At 30.7% G+C, this 24,125-nt stretch overlaps 3 protein-coding genes across 11 annotated transcripts in view; 2 read left to right on the plus strand and 1 right to left on the minus strand.

Moving 5' to 3' along the window:
* The window catches only part of LOC130674684 (teneurin-m), a 247,571-nt gene that overhangs the window by 193,084 nt on the left and 30,362 nt on the right, over nt 1-24,125 (minus strand). The window lies entirely within an intron of this gene.
* Nucleotides 11,956-15,240, plus strand: LOC130674688 (sialin-like). The gene is made up of 7 exons (XM_057480097.1): nt 11,956-12,289; nt 12,709-12,868; nt 12,949-13,288; nt 13,828-14,413; nt 14,481-14,613; nt 14,671-14,912; nt 14,977-15,240. The coding sequence occupies exons 2-7, from the start codon at nt 12,865-12,867 to the stop codon at nt 15,163-15,165; spliced, it is 1,494 nt and encodes a 497-aa protein (XP_057336080.1). The 5' UTR covers nt 11,956-12,289; nt 12,709-12,864; the 3' UTR covers nt 15,166-15,240.
* Nucleotides 19,858-22,544, plus strand: LOC130674690 (sodium/calcium exchanger regulatory protein 1-like). Of its 6 annotated transcripts, none has more exons than XM_057480101.1 (5): nt 19,858-20,041; nt 20,108-20,173; nt 20,237-20,280; nt 20,349-20,453; nt 20,522-22,544. In XM_057480101.1, the coding sequence occupies exons 1-5, from the start codon at nt 19,972-19,974 to the stop codon at nt 20,579-20,581; spliced, it is 345 nt and encodes a 114-aa protein (XP_057336084.1). In that variant the 5' UTR covers nt 19,858-19,971; the 3' UTR covers nt 20,582-22,544. The 6 variants fall into 6 exon arrangements, 3 of the variants coding, with proteins under 3 accessions (XP_057336084.1, XP_057336083.1, XP_057336082.1); XR_008991101.1 differs by having other exon boundaries at nt 19,862-20,041; nt 20,108-20,280; nt 20,522-20,775; nt 21,859-22,544; XR_008991100.1 differs by having other exon boundaries at nt 19,862-20,041; nt 20,108-20,280; nt 20,522-20,658; nt 21,859-22,544.

Raw genomic sequence — 24,125 nt, forward strand, 5'->3', positions numbered from 1 at the left:
ATTTTTATTCCAAGGATGGTTATTAAAGATTCCAATCGTTGAAGGTGATAAAAATGGAATTTTTATGAAAATATTGCTTACATATTCATGCCGTTAATTAACGAATTTATTAATAAACTTTTGAATAATTATTATTTTGATAAATTTGAATTTTGGTAAAACAAAAGGAAAAGAAAAAATTCAAAGGGGGTTCGAAGAGGGGAGAGATAAAATTATTATTCAAATTTGTAAGATAAATGTGCATAAGAAATAGCAGACAAAGCTGTGTTAGTCTTCAAGAGTTTGTTTGATAAATTTTTTTATGCAAAACATGTTCGGTAGAAAAGCCAACGGCATATCGATACTGCACCAATATCGTAATTTTAACGACACCCCAGGCAGATAATGTAAACTCAATATTCTCCATCCTGCATGTTATAGCAGGATATTTTGTTCGTCTATGATATTCAGCAACGTCAACTCGAGATCCTATAATAACGATTATATCAACATTTTATAGTTCAATATAATGATAATGCCTTGCCAATGTAATTAAGAGTATCCTACAACTATATATTTTCATATTATTAATAATTCTGCTGTTGATTTTTATACTCAAATTACAATAAACGGTTTTTATTATTAAACGGCTTATATCTTGTTAAGTATTATAGATACAACAAAAATTATTAAGACATTTTTTGTAGAGCATTAAATTTCCTACAAAAAAGCATCTCATGGATTTTCCTTAGAAATATAATCTTAAGCGGAAAAAGCTTTGGAAAATAAATAATCGAGATCTTCGTTCAAATTTTTTGTAAATAGTTTTTATTACATAAATAATGTAGATACGGTAAAAATGCTCTGATACTTTTTTGTAGAGAAGTTAATTTGCAACAAAAAATATCTAACAAGTTTTTTGGTAAAATCAATATTTACAAGTCTGGAAGCTTTCGAAGTTGTGCAATAAAATTAAATTCCTTATGGGTTTTTTAACGACTGGGCAATATTAAAGAACACATATTCCTAAAAATACATCGACATTTCAAAATAATCTTATATGTATATATATATAATGTCAACGATACAAGGATAAAATGCCCAAGAAAATATCACCCTGAGTGTTATTGTAACAGTAGTACTAGTTATATATATATAGATATAGAAAGATATATATATATATATATAGTTAGGTGAATTATAGCCGATATTTTTCTTGGAAAGTGTATGCTCTTCAGATCCTTTTACGCGTTAGCTTTTTTCTCATTACTCCTCGGGACCTTTTCTCCTTCCCTTGTAACGTAACTTAGACGGTTAGATGGCAATGGACGCCATAAAAACCAACACCTACAACCACCCAACCTGCTACGTGGCTTTTCCTAAGATTGAATATCCGACGTGGTACGAATTATTTCAGTTGTTGAATTAAATATCAGTCCCGTCATTTTTATTTATTGTCTCTATTAAAATGTTACCGTATACTTCACTAAAATGTCTTTCATTTAAACTCGAATACTCGATAATTTTCATTTACGAGTCGAGTATCCTATGAATTATGCCTTTAAAAATTTATATCTTAGAACGTATTTAAGATCAAGACTTGTTTTTGTACTCACAATTTTTCCCAGACTTTTGGCTGCAATTTGCAAAAAAAAATTATCAAATTATCTCAATTGGATGATGAGAAAAAATGTTTCTAAAGGCATGTGTTACGAAGTGGGGGTCTGTTACATTCTGTGGTAAGTTTTGAAAATTTTTCTCGATGCCGATTGGATTTTCGACTATAATTACTTTTCTTAAGATATCTAAACTCACTTAGAGACTTGAATAAATCCAATTAAATTGTTACATTGTTAAATTTACCGGAAATGAATTAAAACAACAAATAAGCTCGTTTCAAGTAAATGAATTTAACTTAACAGTTGGCAAGGAAACTAACTATTGGATTAAACGAATTAGAATCTATTGAGCCGGTACACGACACACTACGAGGACTAACTGCGATTCTAGAACAACTGGTATATTGCACACCTCAAGCGCGAAAGCGCTGGGGTGCTTTATGATCGCTCTAATTTTTTATGAAAATATACATACATCTTGGGCACAGTAAATTAAAAGACGTGTGTAATATCGCGTACGTTATTCACGAGAGCATCTGGGAACATTTTAGCATCAACTATTTCTCCACATGCTCAATTATCTGGGTACAGAACCAGCGGTTATAGCGTTACCGAATGATGGATAACGTGGCGCTGAGAGGGTTCGTTCCGAGTAAAATTAACGTTAGACAAGCTCTTTCTCTGGTAACTGGCAACTGCTAGCAAGGGTCTTTCTTACTCTTACTTTAGATCCTCAGACTCTAGATCCAACTACTGGGGATGCTGCTTGAATAATTACCCCCACAGCGTACTAAACTCCCAGCAGGTGAAATCCGACCACTAAATTTACCCGACCGCCGTCCGATACTTTAAGGTTACGATAGGACCTCGTCAGGTGCTTTACTTTCAAAGACTCTCTAATTAATATCTTCGCATAAATATACATTTACGTTATCTACACAAAATAACACTTGGCAACAGACCATGGCCAAGGTTACCTCTCCCCCCTCCCCCTATTGTCCCAAGTTATCTGATGCCAAACAGTTCCAGACGTAATTATAACCGAATTACGGTTATTTATTGATATGAGAATAAAAAAAAAAACTAAAGGTTTATTTCAATGAACACGATTGAATTGGGCGCCATTGAAATGAGGGTGATAATATTTTTCGAGGGTTTTAAGGCCGATGACAAATGTACTGAAGGTACGTCGAGAGCGAAACACGCTCGCGATAAATTCAACAGTCTTTGCACGTCCTCGATGAACGTTCTGACGAGACTTTGCTAGACAATCGCAAGGGAAATCTCTAACGTCACCCTCTTTTGTGTTCATTGTACTCGTTCGATTCGGGCTTTTACTTTATCTGTAAATATTAAAGCTAGTCATCGAAATAAAGTAAATCATTTCAAATATATTATTTTTTTAATCATTATTACAATCAGACTTTAAAGTTATTTTCGAAAATTTCAATTTCGCGAAATTTGAATTTTTTAACCGGCCCTTCTTACCCCACCTCCGTTGCAAATGATTCATATTGCCTCTAGGATTCACTTTGACCTATTTTATGGTATAATGGAGTATAAACAAGTTCCCTTTTCGAAAAGTGATTAAAACGTAACAATCCTCCACTTTGACGGATTTATCAAAATAAACGTTAAAAGATGAAACGGTTTGCTGAAAATTATTAAGTATAAATTAATGTGGAGTCGTAATTAAAGTGTTCGTTAGCGTAGGAAGTAAAATTAACGATCCGTTAAGCACATTCGGTAAAATCAGAAGGCAAAGTTAAATGTTAGGGAAGAGGAGAGTATAGATATAGCTATAGAACTAGGTAATAGTTAACGTTGCCCGACAAATTTGCATTCTTGACCGCAAACAGCGTCGACGTACGGACATACAAGGTGCATGTATATGTATATATGTATATATATATATATATATATATATATATGTGTGAATATATATACAAGTGCAGAGAGATCACCCAAGTGAGTAGGAACAAGGAGACTAAACTGACACCGATGAGCTGCTAATTTGCTCTCGTTAGTACCGAGAGATAACTTGGTATGACGTTCATCTTGTTATAAACACAAAATCTATTAATTACACGAAACGTAGAGTGTATGCACAGCGCTGAATTCAACACAACTTTTACACTTGAGTTAATTCAAAATTATCAAAGTCAAATACTCGACAAAATGTCCTCGGCTTGTTTGACAACTCCTTCTATTTCCTAACGTTTATTTACAAATACCGAGGCAATATGGCCTGTTGTCAAATAGTCAAATTTTGAAAAAACTTCAAAATTTTGACAAATCGTTTTTTTTTTTTATCCGAAAACAAACGATATCATGTTAAATATTCCAGACACAAAAAAAATTATAATGAAATTTTTTGTAGATGATAAAATTTTCTAAAAATAAGTTATGATTTTTTTCATACAATTTTAAGCTCTAACTTAAGAAATTTCATAAAAAAATTTCGAAATTTTTGAAATAATTTATGGAAGCAATGAAAAAGCTTTTCCGAGTTATAAATATTACACTTGACGCTTTTTTTCTTTTTTTTTTTTTTTTTTTTGTGTATTGGATTTTTCATTCTTTCTTTCCATATTTTTTATTTTTATTTTATCATTTTTTATTCCTGAAAGTGCATACATATGCATTTACATCTAAAGCTTCTGCTTCGTCACAGAAAAGCTTGACGTATTGTACTTGGTAAGACAGGAAATCTTGAATCGTATCTGTATTCTTTGCTAACGTCGCTGCGACATTTCCATTATCCGCAGTTGGATTTTCAGCCTCGAGGACAGGTTACTTCAGCCAGAAATTTTATCCATAATAACAATAATTTTAACAAAATATTAAATTCATAAATAAATCATCAGCTAATTGTTTATCAGCGAACTCTGTATAGACGTCAGACAAATTCCTAGTTTGCCACATCAGCAATCTAACATCCACGTTAATATGACGATGCTGTCATCGTCACTCGTAAACTTCTCGATGAAAATCCCGTCGGTTTCGTCAAAATGACGCTCGTCAAAGAACCCATCAGTTATTTACACGTCTCAGATTCTCTTGATCATATTTAACATCTTCCGCATCGATTGATGCGTTCGTGGATGATTTTCATTGGAGACACTCTACCGTTAAAAATAAAAAAAAACCAACAACTATTACTACTTTTCCTTGTTCTTATGACAATAGCTGAGGTCTCCATAAAATTTCATTAAAAACCGGAGCTTAATTAAAAAGTTTTGATAGAAAAACAAATCGCGCGTCGTGGCCAAATTTGAATACAAAGGTTGCTTAGGTTAAAAATACAAGATAATTATTAAACTGACGCTTTCAGTGAAGGGAAACACGAGCTAGATATTAACGATATAGATTGTGAGAATATCTGGGCTATTATTTCCAACCCAATAGCACCAACTATGTAATTATATATCCATGGCTTTTGATGCGGCTTTAATCTAGTTCAATCTATAGAGATGAATCCATGCTGCTTCTAGTTCTGGCTTCCCGGAGCGTTTCATGGTTATCCACGGGCTTAACCAGCGTCTATCACAAGCTCTTATAGATTACGAGATTCTGTTGGCTCAAACTTACGCTCAATGATCAATTAATCATCAACTTTCATCCCCGACAATTCACTGGCATTAAATAATTGTTTTATCTGAATAATTAAAAAATTAATTTAGAATAGTCATGAACTCGTTAGGACAAAAAAAAAAATAAAAGTTGTAAATTATAGTTTCAGAAACGGGACGGTAACAAAATTAACGCCTACCCCGAAAGAGGATTAAATTTATTGGGAGCACAGGGCGCCTGTGGGCAGGCATCATACATCAACGTTACTGGACAGCTAGAACTATCGCCTGCAATTCTCACTCTTTTATTTATTTATTTTTTATATTTTTATTCCCCATTCATTCTATTCGTCACTCTGGCATCCACCGTCGACTGTCCACCGTCCACTCGAGCTTTTGCTCTTTGTTATCCTCTTTTTTACACTCCGTACACGGTATACACATCGAAAAAGTACCCTCGTTCTTTGACACACGCCGTGTTTATATTTTTCACCTCTTTCATTCCAATATTATAACCACAGAGAGCTTTTTCTGTTCCTCAAAAAAAAATATACAATTATTTTTATATTTAATTTTACTACCAACAAATAACTATTTAAATTTCTCATTACTCGTGACCTAATTACCCAACTTTATTAAATTTTTTTTTATATCTCGTAAGCTGAAGAAGGAAATTAGATTATGAAATAAATTATAAATATGACACAAAATAACTGTGACATTTGTCGGAGCTATCGAATTTCCGTATCTCTGATGAATGAATTCGAGTTGATAAATAATTTAATAAAATTTTTCATGTTAACTGTGAATTTAAAAAAAACATGAATAAATTTCTAGTAGTTAAATAATAATTATATTAATAGGATAAATACAAATCAATGTGACAGGAAAATATGTATGAGTATTTAGTAGAATCCTCGTAAAATTAAATTCCTCTGTAATGAAATTATATAATGGAAAACGGTCCTCTATATTGCGCATCCAAAAGGTTAAAGTGTACTTATATTTACATTATCTCGGTACACGTATTATATATATAAAGGAATATGAGAGAGAACAATATGTAAGCTGTGGATGTTGAAATTTGAAATCGAAATTCAAAAGTAAAGTGAATAAAGGCGGTGCATAGATGGAAAGACAATGGAAGATAGTGGAGATGAGAATAAGCTCTCTTGAGCCAGCTAAACAATATATATATATATATATGGTAGCACCTTTGAATAATAAATAGAGAAATGGTGGTGAGGGCGACGTAATTACTGAATTATGTCAGTCACCTATTACTACAGTAAGCACACGAGTGCTGAGAGCACAAATGCACTTGTTGACATGACCTCTTTGCTTTACCTCTGATACTATTCTCTCCGACGGTCTATTGCTGTTGAGCAGATGTTGTTGTAGTTATTGTTGTATTGAGCTGATAAATTTGACGTCGAGAGACACCTCACTAACCTCTATTGTTTATAAATATATTCTCTGCTTTATTCTCATTGTTATTATCTACGACACTTGACTATAATTATCTAGAAAAAAAAAAAAAAAAAAAAAAAAAAAAAAAAAAAAAAAAAATTAACGAACCAGGATTCGAACTCGCGATCTTTAGGTTTGAGATAAAAATGTAATTTTGTAATTTCTCTGCCGCTAATTATCCGATTTAGGTGAACAAAAATTTAATATAATGCTCAGCCAATCCTCCGTCGCTCGAGTCATTGAAATAAATAATGGGGCAAGATGGGTCGGGGCAAAAATTAAAATATTTAAGATGATAGTAAATTATTGAACTGAATAAATATATATTGAATTAAAAAAAATATTCTCACGTTTTGCATGGAATTAAATGGATTTTATTCAGATTTTGACAAGCCAAAGTCGAATGCTCGTGATATTCTTAGATGAATATCAGAAAGGAAGAATGCACGAATACGAATAGAAATACGTCGGGGTAAAGAAATGTTATCTTGGTCACCCCGTCGTGGTCATGTAGACGACAGTGCATAGTCGTAAGTTATTTGCAAATGCATGAGCACGGCATATCTATATATCCTCGGATCTCGAGAAAGAGACTCTTATATTCGATCTCAACAGTCTTGACCTCAGATCCAACGTTATATTCATACTGCGATAAGTATTTCAGATTATTATTTAATATATTACCAAGATATCCATTTAATTCGTGTATTCAAATTATTTTTAAAATGTTTTATAAAAATAAAAGTTGAATTAACAGAATATATTGATGAACGCGAGATACAAGATTAATATAGAATTATTGTTTTTGACGTTAAGCTGGCGATAGACCACAGATACACAGATAATATGCCAGATTGCAACTGACACCTTTTACTAGGGAGGCTTCTGGTGTTCTATGTCTTGTCTGTATCGTATTTACGTCTATCTATATATATATGTATATATGTGGGTGGGTATTATGGTGCAGTGAGTACTAGGGTGATGTGGAGATTCATGTCTTAAATCCTACCGATCATGTGCAACCTATCAAGTACATTGTCACGGTAAGTGATACACACTACATGATATTTAGCAATTATAATTTTTTTTATACCAAATCATGATTTCTTTTTTTTTTTTTTTAATTTAAATCTTTGTCACGTGACTCGAAAATAACTGATTCAAAGTTGATAATCGAACCAAAGTAGAAAAGTTACACCTCAGTATAGTAAATGGGGAGAAAAATAAAAACACCACCAAAAACAGATTTTTCGCCAATACATAAAGAAAAAAAATCTGCATAAACAGTGAAATGAAACTTATAAAGAGAAAAAATTCACATATAAAAGTATAAAAAAATTTTTTTGTATCTTTTGATGTCACCAGGAATACTTGATCTTACACTTTTGAACCCGTAGCTATAATGAGTAAAAATGAGACGATAGATAGTTAAGATTTTAAAGAAAATGAGCACGGAACAGACTTTAGGTTGCTTAAAAGTATCGACTGGAAAAGCATCTGATGGTGAATTATACGAGAATTTTTATGCTATGTATCATTTTAGAAGTAGAAGTTTTTGAAAAATTTTATCGTTATTTAAACCACTTTTCGTTTCTAAATCAAATTAAAGAGAATGAAGTTATGAACAAATAAATGAATAAAAACATATATTTATTTATTCATTTAAAACTTCATTCTCTTAAATTTACTTTAGAAACTTTCAAACAACCCTAGGTCAGTCGCGTGTTCATTTTCTTAAAAAATATGACTATCAGTTGTCTTATTCTTACTCATTGTAGCTATGGGATCAAATAAGTGAAGTAAGTAGTCCTGGTAACGTCAAAGGTATTTGTGTAATTAGTGCAGCGATCTGTATACTTATTTTCTTACTTCAGTGGCGTATCCTTAGTCTGAAGAGTCTAAGCTTTAAAAATAGCGCAACTTGAGATTTTTTTCTCAATGTAGTAGAAAATTATTAATTTTTGAAGATGTAACAAAAAATCAATTTTTATGATTTTGGAAATTTGCCTTCAGAATTAAATATCTTAAAAACTGTCGATCATTTAAAAACAAAAATGATAACTGACAATCTTTAAATCAAGGATTTAAAATTTAGTTTATCTAAAATATTTTAAAAGTTATAAACTTCTAAAAATAACTTCTGCTATGTCGCTATTTCTCAATTTTTTTTCTTAAATTTATTTTAAAAGTATTCATATGTATCTATAATATATATATGTATACATAAATGAAGGAGGTTATCAATATGTATAAGAGTTGAAAAAAGGCTTCTTAACGCGGCTTACGTATCATAATACTTTAAAGCCTTCCCGAACGCCTTACGGATCTTGTCTATCCATAAAAGCTATAAGAAGGTTTAAAATATTATGTCTAAAACCTTTTCGAGGTCGAGAACATTATTATATTGCCATTAAGCTACTGTCCGGTTACAATAAATAATTATAAATATTATAAATCCAATTTGAGTTATGCAAACTCTTGTATACTATTTTTAATTCGCGGATTATTATTCTAAACGTAGGAGTTAGCGTACAACAACAACAACAACAACAACAACAACGTCAGGGGTCATTCGTCATCGTTAGGATTTCATTCAGTTACTGTTGCGAGTTTAAGTCTTATATTACATCTATCATATATATGTATATGCTACTGTAATGGGTTTTATTTATATACATAAATTTATAATGTATGTGAAAGCTGTGTAAACTAAACGAGCAAACAAACGTTTTATTGCCGCTCAATACCGTGTCATTATTATTATTATTATTTTGTCATATAGGGGGAGGACGGGGAAAACGGATTACTCCAAAAATTTAGTAAAAAAGTTTATTTTTCCAAATTTGGTTCATAATTGGCAGTTATGACCTTTATCATCATTTTTCAACAATTTTGAGCGTCTAAACATTTTTCAATTTTTTTATTCAAAATATTTTTTTCCGAAATTTGTCTCGATCGTTCGTTATTATTCTTATCATAATTTTTCTACAATTTTGAATATCTCAACATTTTTTATTGAAAATGTTTTTTTTTTTTTATGAGATTTTTTTCTGAGAATTTGAATTTTTAAAATAACATATCTAGATGGAATCAATTTTTATACAGATTCTTGCTAATTTACCCTTTAATGCTAATTTACCCTTTCCCCCTCCCTTGTCTTAAGTACTTAGAGATTTTCCTTAAAATTGCATGCATTTACTATCGTCCTTTAGTTACAAGCGTCAGTTCAGTGTCGACGTTGCTTACGAATTAAATTTTACATTTCGATCAACTCAGTGAAAATTCAGTGATTTTGCTAAAAATGTCTTCTAATTTCAATAAAAGTTTTAATATCGGCCCATGGCCACGATTTGATCCGGAAGATCCCTGCGATATGGTTCCGTGCAGTTGATAGTGTGTTCGATATTTATGAAATCAATCATATTCAGCGTTTTCTAACAGTTCGTGACGAAATTCGACCAATTGATCGCAGAACTGTCCGAAATGTTATCATTCGCCCGATGGACGATCAATTTTATACTTTGTTAAAAGAGAAATTGATTCGAGCAGTAAATTCAAATCGACATCAAAACACTGTTCATCTTCTTGAAAATGAAGCCATGAGAAATGAAAAATCTTCGTAATATCTGGATCGTCTGCAGAAGATCGCAGGAACGCGCTTATTAGATCAAAGGACTACCGACGAAACTCCAAAAACTTATGGAGATAAAGGAAAAGAAGCTGATAATGGAAGCTGTGGAATTGGCGGATATTATTTGGGAGATCATCAGAGAGAATGAGATGCGTGCCATTGAGCGGAACACGATGATCGCGGTTTTGGAAAACTCGCATCGGATGATGGAGATACAAAAATCACTCGAGTGTCTGACTCGTCAGGTTCAAGAGATGAAGGTTGTTGATAGATTCGATGATCAAAGTTCAACAGCAAGTTCTTTTATCGAGGAACATCGTGATGAGAAATTTCGAAGGCGGCGATGCAGTTTTTCATCAAGTGACGATACATCCTGCGGAAGTCAAGAGACACTTTGTGATGATAAAAAAGATATTGTTGAAATTAAAAACGTTTGTCGTGATAGTTCTGTTTGTTGGTAAAACAGATAGTTTTTTTTTGTATTGTAATTATACGTAAAAATTGAATAAATAATTTTTTTTTTAAATTGTAGTTAAAATAAAAAATGTTTGAGACTAAAAAAAAATGATTAATTTAATTTTTTAATACCTACGATATTATAAATAATTTTTTTTATTAGATAAAATTTAAATCTAAAAAAAAATAGTTTTGTCACGTTTTTTTTAAATTGAATAAAATAGTAAGTATTCTTATGTAATTTAGGTGCGCATCAACTGCGACATTTATATAAAATACTTATATATTAATACATATATTTATTGACCGGGTCATATATATATATATATATATATATATTTACTTAAATCAGATTTAGTATTGAAGCTTATTATCAAACAGAGTGTCAACGCTAGTGTTTTAACATTTAGCTTTTGTTATAAATAAATAATTAAACTGTTAATTATGTTAATTTAAATAAATATTTATAAAATGTATGACAGTGTGTATTTATTTATTTGCATTTAAAGAATTTAAATTAAATTTATAATAATAATTATTGAGGTCAATAAACTTTGCTTGATCGTTGATTTGGTGAGTTGGAAATTGATTTGTTGACTTTGCTGTCGATGTTTATTTGAATATGTTTATCCTCCATGAATATTTATACAAGTTAATGTTTTATCTTTATGGCACTACATGTATTTTTTAATTACGCTTTCATGAAATATTTCAAATTTTAAAGATAAATTTGTAATTCTTTAAATTTAAATTTTTCTCTTCATTTTTTCCAGGTAAGTAAATTAATTTATTACGGGGTAATATGGGTCGGAAATAAATAAAATTAATTTGAAAAAAATTTATTTATTTAATTTTATTGACCGGGAAGTTAAATAAAAAAAAAAATATGAACAAATAAAACAAATAATTTTAAAAAACTGTCAGGATAATGTTAATTAAATATTTGTTTCTAAATAATTTTAAGAATTACAATGACGTAAAGATAAGAAACAATAAAAGATAAACTATCAGAAAATTACAAAATCGTACGACTGAGACCTTGAACTCTCACGAATTACTATTATTATTATTATTATTTTTAAATAAATATTTGAATCGTCTAGGCCCTATTGTATGCACATACATGCATATTAGAAATACCTGAAAAACCGGTTTGGATCGTGAGTCGAAAAAAAATAAATATATGAAAATTTTTAGTGTTACAGTGAACCCGCTCAGTGGAAAGACACAAACTTGCGCACAATACCATTGAGTGTTTTGTGTTCTATAGAAGTTACTTGCACACTTAAAAATTTTATCGCTCGTATGTATATATAAAAACATATACATACAGATTAATAAGTATGTAAGTGCCAGCACATTTATTCAGTATTGTAGATATAGGCAGTCCTAAATGCCGTCAGATCGGATCAGAACCAGCCACTGTCATCAGAAAACGACCGAACAAAATTACTAAGTGTTTATTTTAAGTCATACTTTGTGTTATTGTTTTTTGTTTTGTGAAAATTTTATTACAAGAAAAAATTTTTTACTTTAATTTCGCTCTGTGAAATTATTTTCACGTAAGTTTATTATTTTTTTTTTTCGGTGCATGATTGACGTTCAGAAAATTTTAAAATTTTGTTATAATGTTTTTTAAAAAATAAAATTTTGGTTATGGTAACTAATTTTTAATTTTCATTATTCGTTACTCAAATGACAGTAAAAAAAATTTTAATTTGAGTTCAAAGACAATTTTCTTGATTAGTTGAAGTCAAAAAAAAATTTTTTTCAAATTTGAAACATAAACCAAAAATTTTGTCATTGAATTTGGCGGCCTATGTTACCCGTAAAAAAATTTTTTCTTTTTTTTTAATCATCAATTCCATTAATAAATGCATTCTCTGAATTGAATAATAAAATTTTTTAAATTTCTGTACGATAATTTTTATTAAGACATCAAAGTTTTGACACAATAATAATAATAAAAAATAATTTTTAGTTGTGATGAAATAGTGGCGCCAAACTGTGTAAATATAAGAGCACTGAACATGACAGCAAAAACGATAATCAAATAATTAAATTATAATTAATAAAATAATTATATCAAATCTCAAGTATATTAATTCTACTTTTAATTTATAAATAATTTCATATAATGGGTACGTATATTAGTAATTATATTTATATTAACATTGATTGATTTGTTGTTGGTTTAAAATTATAAACATATTTTTTTTAGCCGGTTACGTAAGATTTATGTTTGCAATCATGTTGTGCATTGCAAACATGATAATATACGGACTGAAAGTAAACATCTCGACAACAATTATCGGGATGGTTAAATCAAAAGTTAACAAAACAAACGATGGGTTAAATAATATAACTTCTGAGTTTGAATGCACGTTTGATGATGTTGTTGCAAATACCAGCTTAATTGTCGATAACAACAATCCAATTAATAATATGATTTACTTCGAAGACCAGTATGAATGGAGTTCTACGCAACAAGGTCTTATTATTAGTCTTTATTTTGCTGGTTATATGTTAGGAATGTTTCCAGCCGGTTATTTTGCTGATAGGTTTGTATTTCATTTATCTACCTCTGACCTACATCAATATCTTCAGATTAAAAGAAAAAAAAGTATTTAGATTTGATTTTAATTCAAAAGGTCTTACGGTTTTTCTCGCTGACCCATTTTACCCACTTTTGGAGTGGGAGAGACAAAGAATTCAATACCGAGTAAAATGAACTATTGGATGAATAAATCGATCGATCAATTAGTTACAGAGATATCGCTAATATTTTTTAAAAATATAATCACAAGTTCGCGGGGTTGAGTCCGAGTCAAAGTTTTAAAAACAAAAATATTCAGAGTCCATTTTATATCAAAAGTCTATTTGATTGTTTTTGCTGACTTATTTTACCCACTTTTGTGGTGGGAGAGACAGAGAATTTAATATCGAGTAAAATGAGCTACTGAATGAATAAATCGATCAATTAGTTATAGAGATATCACTAATTTTTTTTTTTGAAACTACAATCAAAAGTTCGCGAGTTCGAGTCCCTGTCAAAGTTTAAAAAACAATAAATAAATAACTTGATAAATTTTTTTTTTAGATTTAATACTAAGTGGGTACTATTAGTATCTGTTTTGGGGAACTCAATATTTACATTACTCGTACCAATAGCCGCGAGATCGATATCAATTTTACTATTTCTACGGTTTATGGCCGGATTAGTGAGCGCAGCTAATCTACCAGTTGTTAATGTACTGGTAGGTAAATGGATGGTTTATGAAGAAAAAAGCACATGGGTTGCTATTATAAACGCAGGTACTTCACTGGGTACTGTTATTTCAATATTATCATCGGGACTAATAATGCACGACATGGGATGGAAAGCTGTCTTTTATATTCACGGAATTTTACCTCTCGTTTGGTGCGCTGTTTTTGCAATATTTTTTGCTGACAATCCTGAATCACAAAAACTCATCAGCAATGCCGAGAGACAACTCATTGTTAATTCTTACGGGCATCGTCATACTCGTAAAGAAAAAATAGCAGTACCTTGGAAAGAAATATTTCATTCCCGTCCTTTTTGGGCCCTAGTTGCCACTAACTGTTTAGGTAATTTTTGTTGGTACTTTTTACTCACCCAACTGCCTCTTTACATGAACAAAATGCTCAGATTTGATATTAAAAAAGTAAGTGTATTGATTTTAATTGTCAATGCACCATGAAAATCCTCTAATTCATTGTTTTTCTTTGAAGAATGCTATAATTAGCTGCTCTCCGTACTTGATTAATGCAATAACGAACCCCCTGTTGGGTAAAATTCTCGATATTGGGCGCCAAGGTGGCTACTGGTCGCAAACAACCGGCCGAAAAATAGCTGTTGGAATAAGTAATAATTCTAACCTGAAATTTTACTGAGCTAGAAGCTGATATATACTTTTTGTAGGCTGCCTTCCGCCGAGTATAATGCTCATAGTGATAGCGTACATCGGATGTGAACGTACTGTATCGACAGTGCTGCTCATTCTAAGTATTGTAATTAGTGGCGCAATATTTGTCGGGCATTTGACAAATCAAAATGACCTTGCGCCTAATTATGCTGGCATTTTAATGGGAATAACAAATACTCCCGGCACAATATCTGCATTTGTGTTGCCGGCACTTGTTGGTGCTTTAACTGAAGGCGGAGTAAGAATTTTATTTATTTATTCAAATATTATCATTTATTTATTATGTTTTATTTTTTATCTAGCATACATTCCAACGATGGCGTTATATATTTTGGATAAATGTCGTCGCTCAAATTTTAGCATTTATTGTATTTGTTTTCTTCGGATCAGCTAAAATTCAAAGTTGGAATTATCCATTAGGTCAGGCACCAGAAAATGGTAATAAAAAAAATATCAGTGATGAAGAAGAAGTTACTTCTAAAATGATTTAACTCATTTATTATTATTATTATTATTGTGTTCGTTTTTTAGAAATTTTTATTGAATAAATATTTTTTTTATCTAGGCTTAAATTTATTATTTCTTTACATTTAATCGTAAACCCGCTTCTGGGGGGAGGTCTGTTACGTATAAAAATTTATCTGACAAAAACCGCAAATTTAAATAAAAAATAAATGAAATTATCGGATTCTAACCCTTTTTGCAAAAGTTTTCATTGAAATTTCTTTAACGTAAACTTTTTTCAATCGACTTGACCACTGCTACCGGCCGTCATACGGTCAAACTGTTCTCTTATTAAATCCAAGGATTTATTGCCGTAATAACGATCTGCGGTTTGAAACAAAACTTTGTCCCTTCTTTATATATTAGCTAACGCCTGCTGATTCAGCATCTGAAAGAGCTCAATAAGCTACTCCATTTATTGCTTTTTCTTTTACCAACTCTCAATACAAAAAAAAAAAAAAAATAAAACAGTTGACACTCTTATCGTAAACCAAAAGCTTTCTTTCTCTTTGATCTTATCCCGGTCCTGCAAGCAGAAGTCTGGATCCGAAGTCTGTTAAATCTTATGATATCCCAAGCACTTTTTTTATTTCAATAAGAGTTAATAATTAAATCAAGACTCGAGTTTAGTCTTTTGAATAATTATTGTATAGATTATAAGCGGAGATAAGCTTAAAATAGATAAGAAACAAAATATTTAAAGCTGTCTTAATAATCGAGTACACTTAAGTCACTCAAACTTCTTATTCTTTAGTTGTTTATTTTAATTCTCGAAATAGCTAAATGTAGTGTATGTTATGTTGAGTTGAGTGAATGAAGAACAGAAACAGCTCTCCGAGTTTCTAATTAGTATAAGAGGGATTTTCGGTCCAGGTGGTGGCTAATTGGCTCAACGGGTGGTCTTACTGCTAATTGTAGTTTACTTATTACTTGTTTAGTCTTGTCACCCTTATTTATTAATCCTTTATAATAAATAGACTACTATTATCTATCCTTTAATTTTAAACTACAATATAACCAATAGATTTTTTTATCTATTATTTATTAAATTGTTTCCACCGGCAGCTCATAATTGACATTTTCACTCCCGGTCAAACCTTAAAGCTTATAGAGCTTAATATCTTTGACCTTCTCAAACCTTCCTGCCCATTAATTCCCTCAATTATGAATTTCAAACTTTGTCCCATGCTCTGACTTACCAAACTCACGTTACTAGACATTCATTTTTGTAATATTAATTAATTAATTTTATTGAACTAGGTCAGATTTTTTATTTATTATCTGAATTGAATTTTTAAAAAAATATATATAGTGTTGAGATAAAAAAGTATGAGGTAAAATAATTACTACAACTACTAATACCACTGTCAACATATTGCACATGCATAATTCAACAATCTCAAACAAATAACAAAGTTTTTGCATACTGATGAGCTTCAACTCTAATTTACTTATACACAATCTCACGGTTTATTTTTTTCGTCATTATTATTATTCAATTATTTATTCGCGAATGTAGAAATTTTGTGTTTTTTGATGAATTAAAATTTAGCTTTCAAACGGTTGAATAATTATTTAATTAAATAACTAAAATGTTAATTAGGGGAGAGTGGGGCAGAGCGGCCCCCCTAAGCCAATTATTATTTTTTGTGGCTTTCAACTATAAGATCACTTTACTTTTGTCCTATTTCGAACAAATTTATGGACATTTTGCCAAAATTCTGAAAGAATTTTTTTTTTTTTTGTGGGGCAGAGCGGCCCCCCGCCAAAAAGTGATAAAAAAATTTTGTTTTTCGTTTTTTTTTTTTTAAATTGTTTTCATCATTAAGAATGTATTTCTTTCTCTTGACAACTATTTTTGGTTTTATATTACTCGAAAAAAATTTTTTAAAGCGTAAAAAATCGTTCACCCTCGATTACCTTAATTACTAATTGTTATTTAATAAAAAAAAAAAATCAGTTCTATAATTTTACTTTATTTCAAAAATTTATCAACTAAAAAAAAAAATTTAATTTTTATAAATTTTTAGTGACCAAATTTGCCTCTTACATAAAGAAACGGCCGAAAAATATGAAAAAATAATTTTTTCGGAAGTTTCGGCTGGTCCATTTTGCCCCAGGTGTTATGCGTAGGGCTAGAAATGTGGAATTATACTAATTTTTTTTTAATTTGACGATAAAAATATGAAAAAATCACTTTTTCAAAATTTTGGGCTTGTCCATTTTGCCCCAAATGTCATGCGTAGGGGTAAAAATGCGCAAACATAACGGATTTATAGTAATTAGTCGAAAAAAAAAAATTTTTTTTTTTGGTCAAAATTTTAGGGGGGCCGCTCTGCCCCACCCTCCCCTATATCGACTAAATTTATTTTTGTCACCTTTGCAATTATGATTAAATTAAAATTGATTTTCGATAAACGTAAAGATCGCGGTTTGAATCCCGTCCAATGTATTTTATAATTTTTTTTTTGTTATTTTCAAATCGAGTGCGAATAATCTACGAAATTGGTTTTATAAAATAAATGTCAAGTTTTATTGTTTTAAAATAATTTAACTGTATGTGTGAAGTTTGGATTCCCAAGTTAGCTCTTCGCCTTAGGAAGTTTACTAATATAACATTTATATATACCCAGCTCACTCGGAAAGCTATAACTTTTAGTGTTGGAATTTTCCGACCGCGGCGCCAGCTGACGGTTTACCACAGCCTTCAATATAACACTCAAAATTAAATAATAACAATAATAATAAGTAATAAATAATATTTAACAAATAACGTTAATTAATTAAGTGACCTAATTTCGAAAATGTCCATCTATTAAAATAAATGAAGTTATGCTTAGCATAATAGCGGCATAAAAACAACCATTAAGTAAACAGGATATTGCCCAGAGAGGGCGTAGAATTTCATCCCCTCTTAGAATACCCCAGTTCCCAAGGGATAAACTTGGATTCAAGTGTCTATCGGTGATAATCACTTGTTTCCAGTTTGTTACTCAATCTCATCTCAGTATTAACATTACAGCTTGTTATTTTTTATTTTTTATATACTTTATTAATAAATAATCTATTTTTATGGTTATTTTTATTTAACTATAAACATCAAAGCTGTGTCGCAATATCGCGAAATATTTAAATCGTTATTATAATTACATTCTTTTGTTGGCATTTCTTATTCTGAGGATTCTTTTGTTGCGTGTTAATGTTGCCTGCATTTTTCGCCGACGAATCACTCGAGATTTAATCATCAGAGGGTTAAGGTGATTATTTTCTTATTCTGAAGACAGAGATTTTTGAATGTCGAATTCTGGATGATTATTGCTCTGATCTATTTAAACCCTTGAGCCTTTATCCTTGAGAGAATAATAATTTTAACAATGAAATCGTAAAGTGAATCGAGCGTTCAATTTACAATGCAGTAAATTTTGAATAGTGGTTAAATATAGATGGAACCAAATAGTGGCATGTGGCTAGGACATTTGTTCCCGTTCGCCCATCAGCTAGTTCTATTGCTAATTGCTCATTAGCTACTACCGTATTCCAGACATATATATACATTTATATGTTCTCATAGTATACCATATACACGCATAATTGGCATTTACTTCTCGGACCAGAAGTGTCAGGTTAACCACGCGGGCTACGATCCTAGTTCTCATTTTAATCATCACATTATTGTCTAATTGCTGAGCCTATTCAGCTGATCGATCTAATCAATTATTTTAAAAATAATTTTACTATTAGCCAACGAATTTATTTACTGATTAGTCGGATCTCGACATCTCGAGCTATTAATTGTTAAGTAACCCTTAATGTTATGTCAAGCATCAGTTTCCAGAACGTCGAGCTTAAGATTAAAAGCTTAAATCTGACTAATAAACTTAATGATGAGATGAGATCTCGTGTCTTATATTTAATCATCTTATGTCTTTATCATCAAGTTATTAAATTTTTAGTTCCATTACTGGTACCAACAATTAATCATTCTACGGCATAGAACTTTTCGAAATTAGGTCATAACTTTGTGCCAGTAAATATGAGGATTTGAAAATTAAACAAAGTTTACTATTGAAATTAGTTTTGTAGCAAATCAGATCCCTTTAGCATAAATGTCATTACATTTGTGCTACAGAATGAGTAGATTTCAGAGTATGTTTCTAGTTTTATGATTAAATGTCGAGATGAATAGTCTTCTATTTAAATTTGTTATTTACAACCTCAGTGACCCTGGTTTACTGTATCTGACATACGCTGAATATATAAATATCACAGTCCTTATTTTAGACATTATATGTACTAGTACGGGTACAAGTAACCAATTAAAAAATATATTAAACTCTTATAGTTATTTTATAAAACAGATAAATTGATTTATTGATTTTGGGTTTAATTTAAAATACCTGTCACAAAATTAATTAAAATTTTTTTTTGTCTTAATTTTTGCTGTAAACGAATGAAAAAAATTAAATTAACCTCTAAAAAAAATGTTACTCAACAAAATGGCCGGTCTTCAAACTTTTAGGTTTGGAATCATAAATATGACTCACAGGTTATACAATTAATTAAACGAATGTGTTAAATGTGATAATAGCGCGCTGATGTGTAATCTAATAATTACACCTCACACCTATATAACATGTATGTGTATAAAAATTTATACTTATCGACCGGAATTACTGTGGAAGTGGAAATCCTTGAAAGTCAGTACAATCTGCGCGTGTTACACAGCAGGTCGTTTTATATATTTCCGCGTGTTATATACTAGATATATTATTTAAAGTGTACATGTATTTAAGATGAGTAAAATTGTCGGAATATATCAGCATGAAAAAAGTGAAAACTTAGATGAATATTTCAAAACTCTTAGTAAGTAAATATATATATTTACATACATATGATAGATGTAGATGTGTATATTTATTTTGTTAATAGATCTTCCTTATCTCGCACGAAAAATGATATATATATCAAATCCAAGAAAAGAAATAAGAAAAGAAGGTGACAAATGGATTATTAAAAATATAACAATGATGAGAACTCAAGTGTGGGAATTTTTTTTAGATACAGAGTGGGAAGAAGTGATGCCTTCTGGTGTAAAATTGAAAGTAATTACAATTATGTAATTATTTTATAAAGAAATGCTTAAACTATGTTTTGTCAATTATTTTTATAGAATACTACTACTATCGAAGGCGATAGTCTTATTATTGTTTCAATAAACGAAGACGGAAATAAAGTAACTAGAAGACATGATTTTGATGACAACGGTGTCGTATTAGTGAGTCATTTATATTTTGTTATCATTTTTCAGTTTAGTTATAAATAATAATATTTATTATTTTACAGACTCTGTCGCATGAAAGAACTGATCTGGTTGCTAAGCGATACTTTAAAAGAGTTTCATAACTACAAGGCGAGAAAAATATTGTCAGAATGACCTTGCAATGTATCTTCAAATGACGTATTATCAGAATAACGATTAGGTTACCTTCCCTGATCAAAAACTCCGATTGAAACCGCTGACTTCCGATTGGTACCGATCGAAATCTGATAGACTTTCAATCAGAATTCATTGGTTTCAATCGGAGTTTTTAATCAGGGTTATTAAGAATACTCACATGTTCATTTAATACTCTATACACGGAAAGAAAATTATGGCAGCGGTTCCCATAATTTTGTGAAATTTTTTCCTATACCATCATAGGAATTACGACCATAAATTATGGGAGCGGTTCCTATAATTATAGGAATGATTCCCATAATTATAGGAATAGTTCCTATAATTATGGGAATGATACCCATAACACTATAGGAATGGTTCCTATAATTATAGGAATGGTTCCTATAATTTATAGGAATACTTTCTATAATATTATGGGAATCATTCCTATAATTTATTGGAATGGTTCCTATAATTTATAGGAACCATTCCCATAAATTATAGGAACCATTCCCATAATATTATGGGAATGGTTCCTATAATAGTATGGGAACTATTCCCATAATATTATGGGAACTATTCCCATAATATTATGGGAACTATTCCCATAATATTATGGGAATGATTCCCATAATGCAATTGGAATGGTTCCTATACCATTATGGGAATCATTCCCATAATATTATGGGAATAGTTCCCATACTATTATAGGAACCATTCCTATAATATTATGGGAATGGTTCCCATATTATCATTAAAAAATTAATTTAAAGAAATGTGGTAATCACTTCTACAATACACAGAAATATTATTAAACATAAAAACAAAAATTCAAACATTGAAAAAAAAAATCGAATTTGGCAAAAAAACATTAAAATTTTTAATAAGAATTTTTTGTCAGCACAAAACATTCAAGAAAATTTAAATTTTGGGAAATTTCTACACTATTGTGTAAAAAAAAAATTTTATAGGGATGGTTCCCATAACATTATGGGAATAGTTCCCATAATATTATAGGAATAGTTCCTATACCAATATGGGAACCATTCCCATAATGGTATGGGAACTATTCTCATACTATTATGGGGATGGTTCCCATAATATATGGGAACCATTCCTATAGTAGTATAGGTACTATTCCCATACCATTATGGGAACCATTCCCATAATGCATAGGAAAACTTCCCATAATTTTCTTTCCGTGTAGTATTATTAAAATAATGATAATTTGTATTTGTTTTAGGTTAAGTATTCATTTCTTAAATTTAAAAATGCGACAAACAACCTGTGCAAACAAATATAGTTTCATTGATATAAGTAACAGTTTTTTTAGCGTGAGGATCCGTTTTGCTTAATTGACTATACATCATTCTCGGTTGCCGATTGTCTAAATTACGGAGTTTGCGCAATAATGTCAGAGGTTCATACAACGCCTACATTAAGAATACGATCGTCATTTTGACGATTCACTGTAAGAAAACTCTGTACATCTGAATGGGCTATACGTTGTATCATTAAGTAAGATGAGTTTACAGCGTATAGCCATGATACCGATCCGTATACTTACTCCGACAATATTTTTCTCTCCTTGTATAATGTATTTTAAATAAAATATTAGCTCACAGAATGGTACCTTTTTTTATCTTAAGTCCAATGATAAATTTTATTGCGATTGTAAAATAAGATTAAGAAATTTCTGATTTAAATCATAAAACTTTGCTAGACCTCGTTAATTATCATTATCAGTTGCTGGGGGCGTTAAAAACATTTTTTTTAATGACAATAATTTTCTTTAGTTCGACCGCGGACTGAAGACATTTTGTGGTAATAATTTTTTACAAACTGCTTTTTTTTTTTTATAAATTATCATTTATTTTTATAAACTTTTGTATAAAAAATTTAAGTAGATATTAAATCTAAAACAAGCAATTTAGTAAGATTTTATTGTTGGAAATGGGTGAGGGGAACAAGAGCAGGCCGGTGGAGGACTACATATTGGACGGTCCTCTCCCCCTCCTTCTCCTCCACCTCCTTCACCCTAAAAATTGCAGCTCAACACACACACTACTTAAACTATATATAGTTACTCTTGAAATTTCTTCCTGGTCGGTCGACTCCATGTCAACAGTAATCTTTTTTTCCTCTTTGTTTCTGAGACTTTCCTATTGAAGCTGCTGGTGGTGACTTTATGTCAACACTCAAACAATTAATTTTTTCAAAAATAACCACTTTTATTCCTACAATAAATTATATTTATTTATTACAAAGGCTTAAAGATAAGTATCCAAAGTCTTGTTAATGTTTGTTGTATTGCCGTGGCGTTATCGTTTGTCAAATCCAGGTCCAGGTCTAAATAAAAGTCTCAACAGACGAATTTCTTCTCGGTCTAGATGAATCTTGCTCGCGATGTTTTGAGTCATCATGAGACCAGCGAAGAAATATAACCGGGTAATATTTCAACATCATTGCTCTATTAAATCCCATTTTACAGATGAAAAATAACGACCGGTTTTTCCCATTAACATTAATACCTTTTTTTTTTATTTATTATATTTTTCAAGCGAAATTACTGAGATCGTGACACAAAAGATTTTTTATCAAATTAATTATTTCTATAATAATAATAATGACGATGATAAGGGTCGTGACGCCTGAGATGTAATTGATAGCAAGTCAATCGGGAGAACAATTGTCGGAATCAAATGGATTAGCAAAAGAGGTTAATTGGTTGATTAATTAAACGCTAATGGTAATTTAAATGGATACAAGTAATGTCTGGAATCGAAGTTCTGAGATTGAAGCTAATTGCTATATTTATTTGAATAAAAAAAGTTTATGATATAAAAATATTAAATACAGTTTTGGTATTGATTTAACGAAAATGCAGTGACTAATTAACTCAGCGGCACACATAAACCCAATCAGTATGGTTTAATGTGAGCTTTAATGAATCGTAATGTCAACTAATCAGTAATCAGTAATTAGCTATCACATGCAAACATACATTAACTCTTGATGTGAATTATGTACACAGTTATTAACTGTCGTTTGTTTCCTCATTTATCTGCCAATACATTTATTAATAAATTCATAATTCAGTTCATTATCAATACATACATTACATACATATATTTATTCAGCTTAACTATGACTGCAAACTGTATACATATATATATCCAATTGAGCGATAACTCTTATCTCTTGTCTAAGACTTATGATATGATAAAACAAAAGCTAAAGCTGAAGCCAAAGATAAAATAAACTATCGTCTTTAAAGACTGTGAGTATAGCAAAGGAACGTGTGACTCTTGAGACAGGAAACGTCTTGACATGAGGTCCCTGTACTGTGTAAGCTAAAGCTAAGGCTACGGCTAAAGCTAAGGGAATGTACATTGTGCAGTGGTTAAATTGGAGTGGGATATGCTCTGTGACCTGCGACAGACATTGATTGCTCCCTTCGGGCAGCCAAGCCCCCTGATAATTCGCCTCCTCTACTTCCCTTTTATCTGG

This window comes from Microplitis mediator, chromosome 9 (assembly GCF_029852145.1).
Source record: "Microplitis mediator isolate UGA2020A chromosome 9, iyMicMedi2.1, whole genome shotgun sequence".
Taxonomy (NCBI): domain Eukaryota; kingdom Metazoa; phylum Arthropoda; class Insecta; order Hymenoptera; family Braconidae; genus Microplitis; species Microplitis mediator.

Coding starts and splice junctions, on each gene's coding strand:
- LOC130674688 (XM_057480097.1), top strand. Junction 14,614..14,670: donor AAAAATAGCTGTTGGAATAA/GTAATAATTCTA, acceptor TACTTTTTGTAG/GCTGCCTTCCGCCGAGTATA. Junction 14,913..14,976: donor GTGCTTTAACTGAAGGCGGA/GTAAGAATTTTA, acceptor TTTTTTATCTAG/CATACATTCCAACGATGGCG.
- LOC130674690 (XM_057480099.1), top strand. CDS start 19,972: ATGAGTAAAATTGTCGGAATATATCAGCATGAAAAAAGTGAAAACTTA. Junction 20,281..20,348: donor CTTCTGGTGTAAAATTGAAA/GTAATTACAATT, acceptor TTATTTTTATAG/AATACTACTACTATCGAAGG. Junction 20,454..20,521: donor ATGACAACGGTGTCGTATTA/GTGAGTCATTTA, acceptor ATTATTTTACAG/ACTCTGTCGCATGAAAGAAC.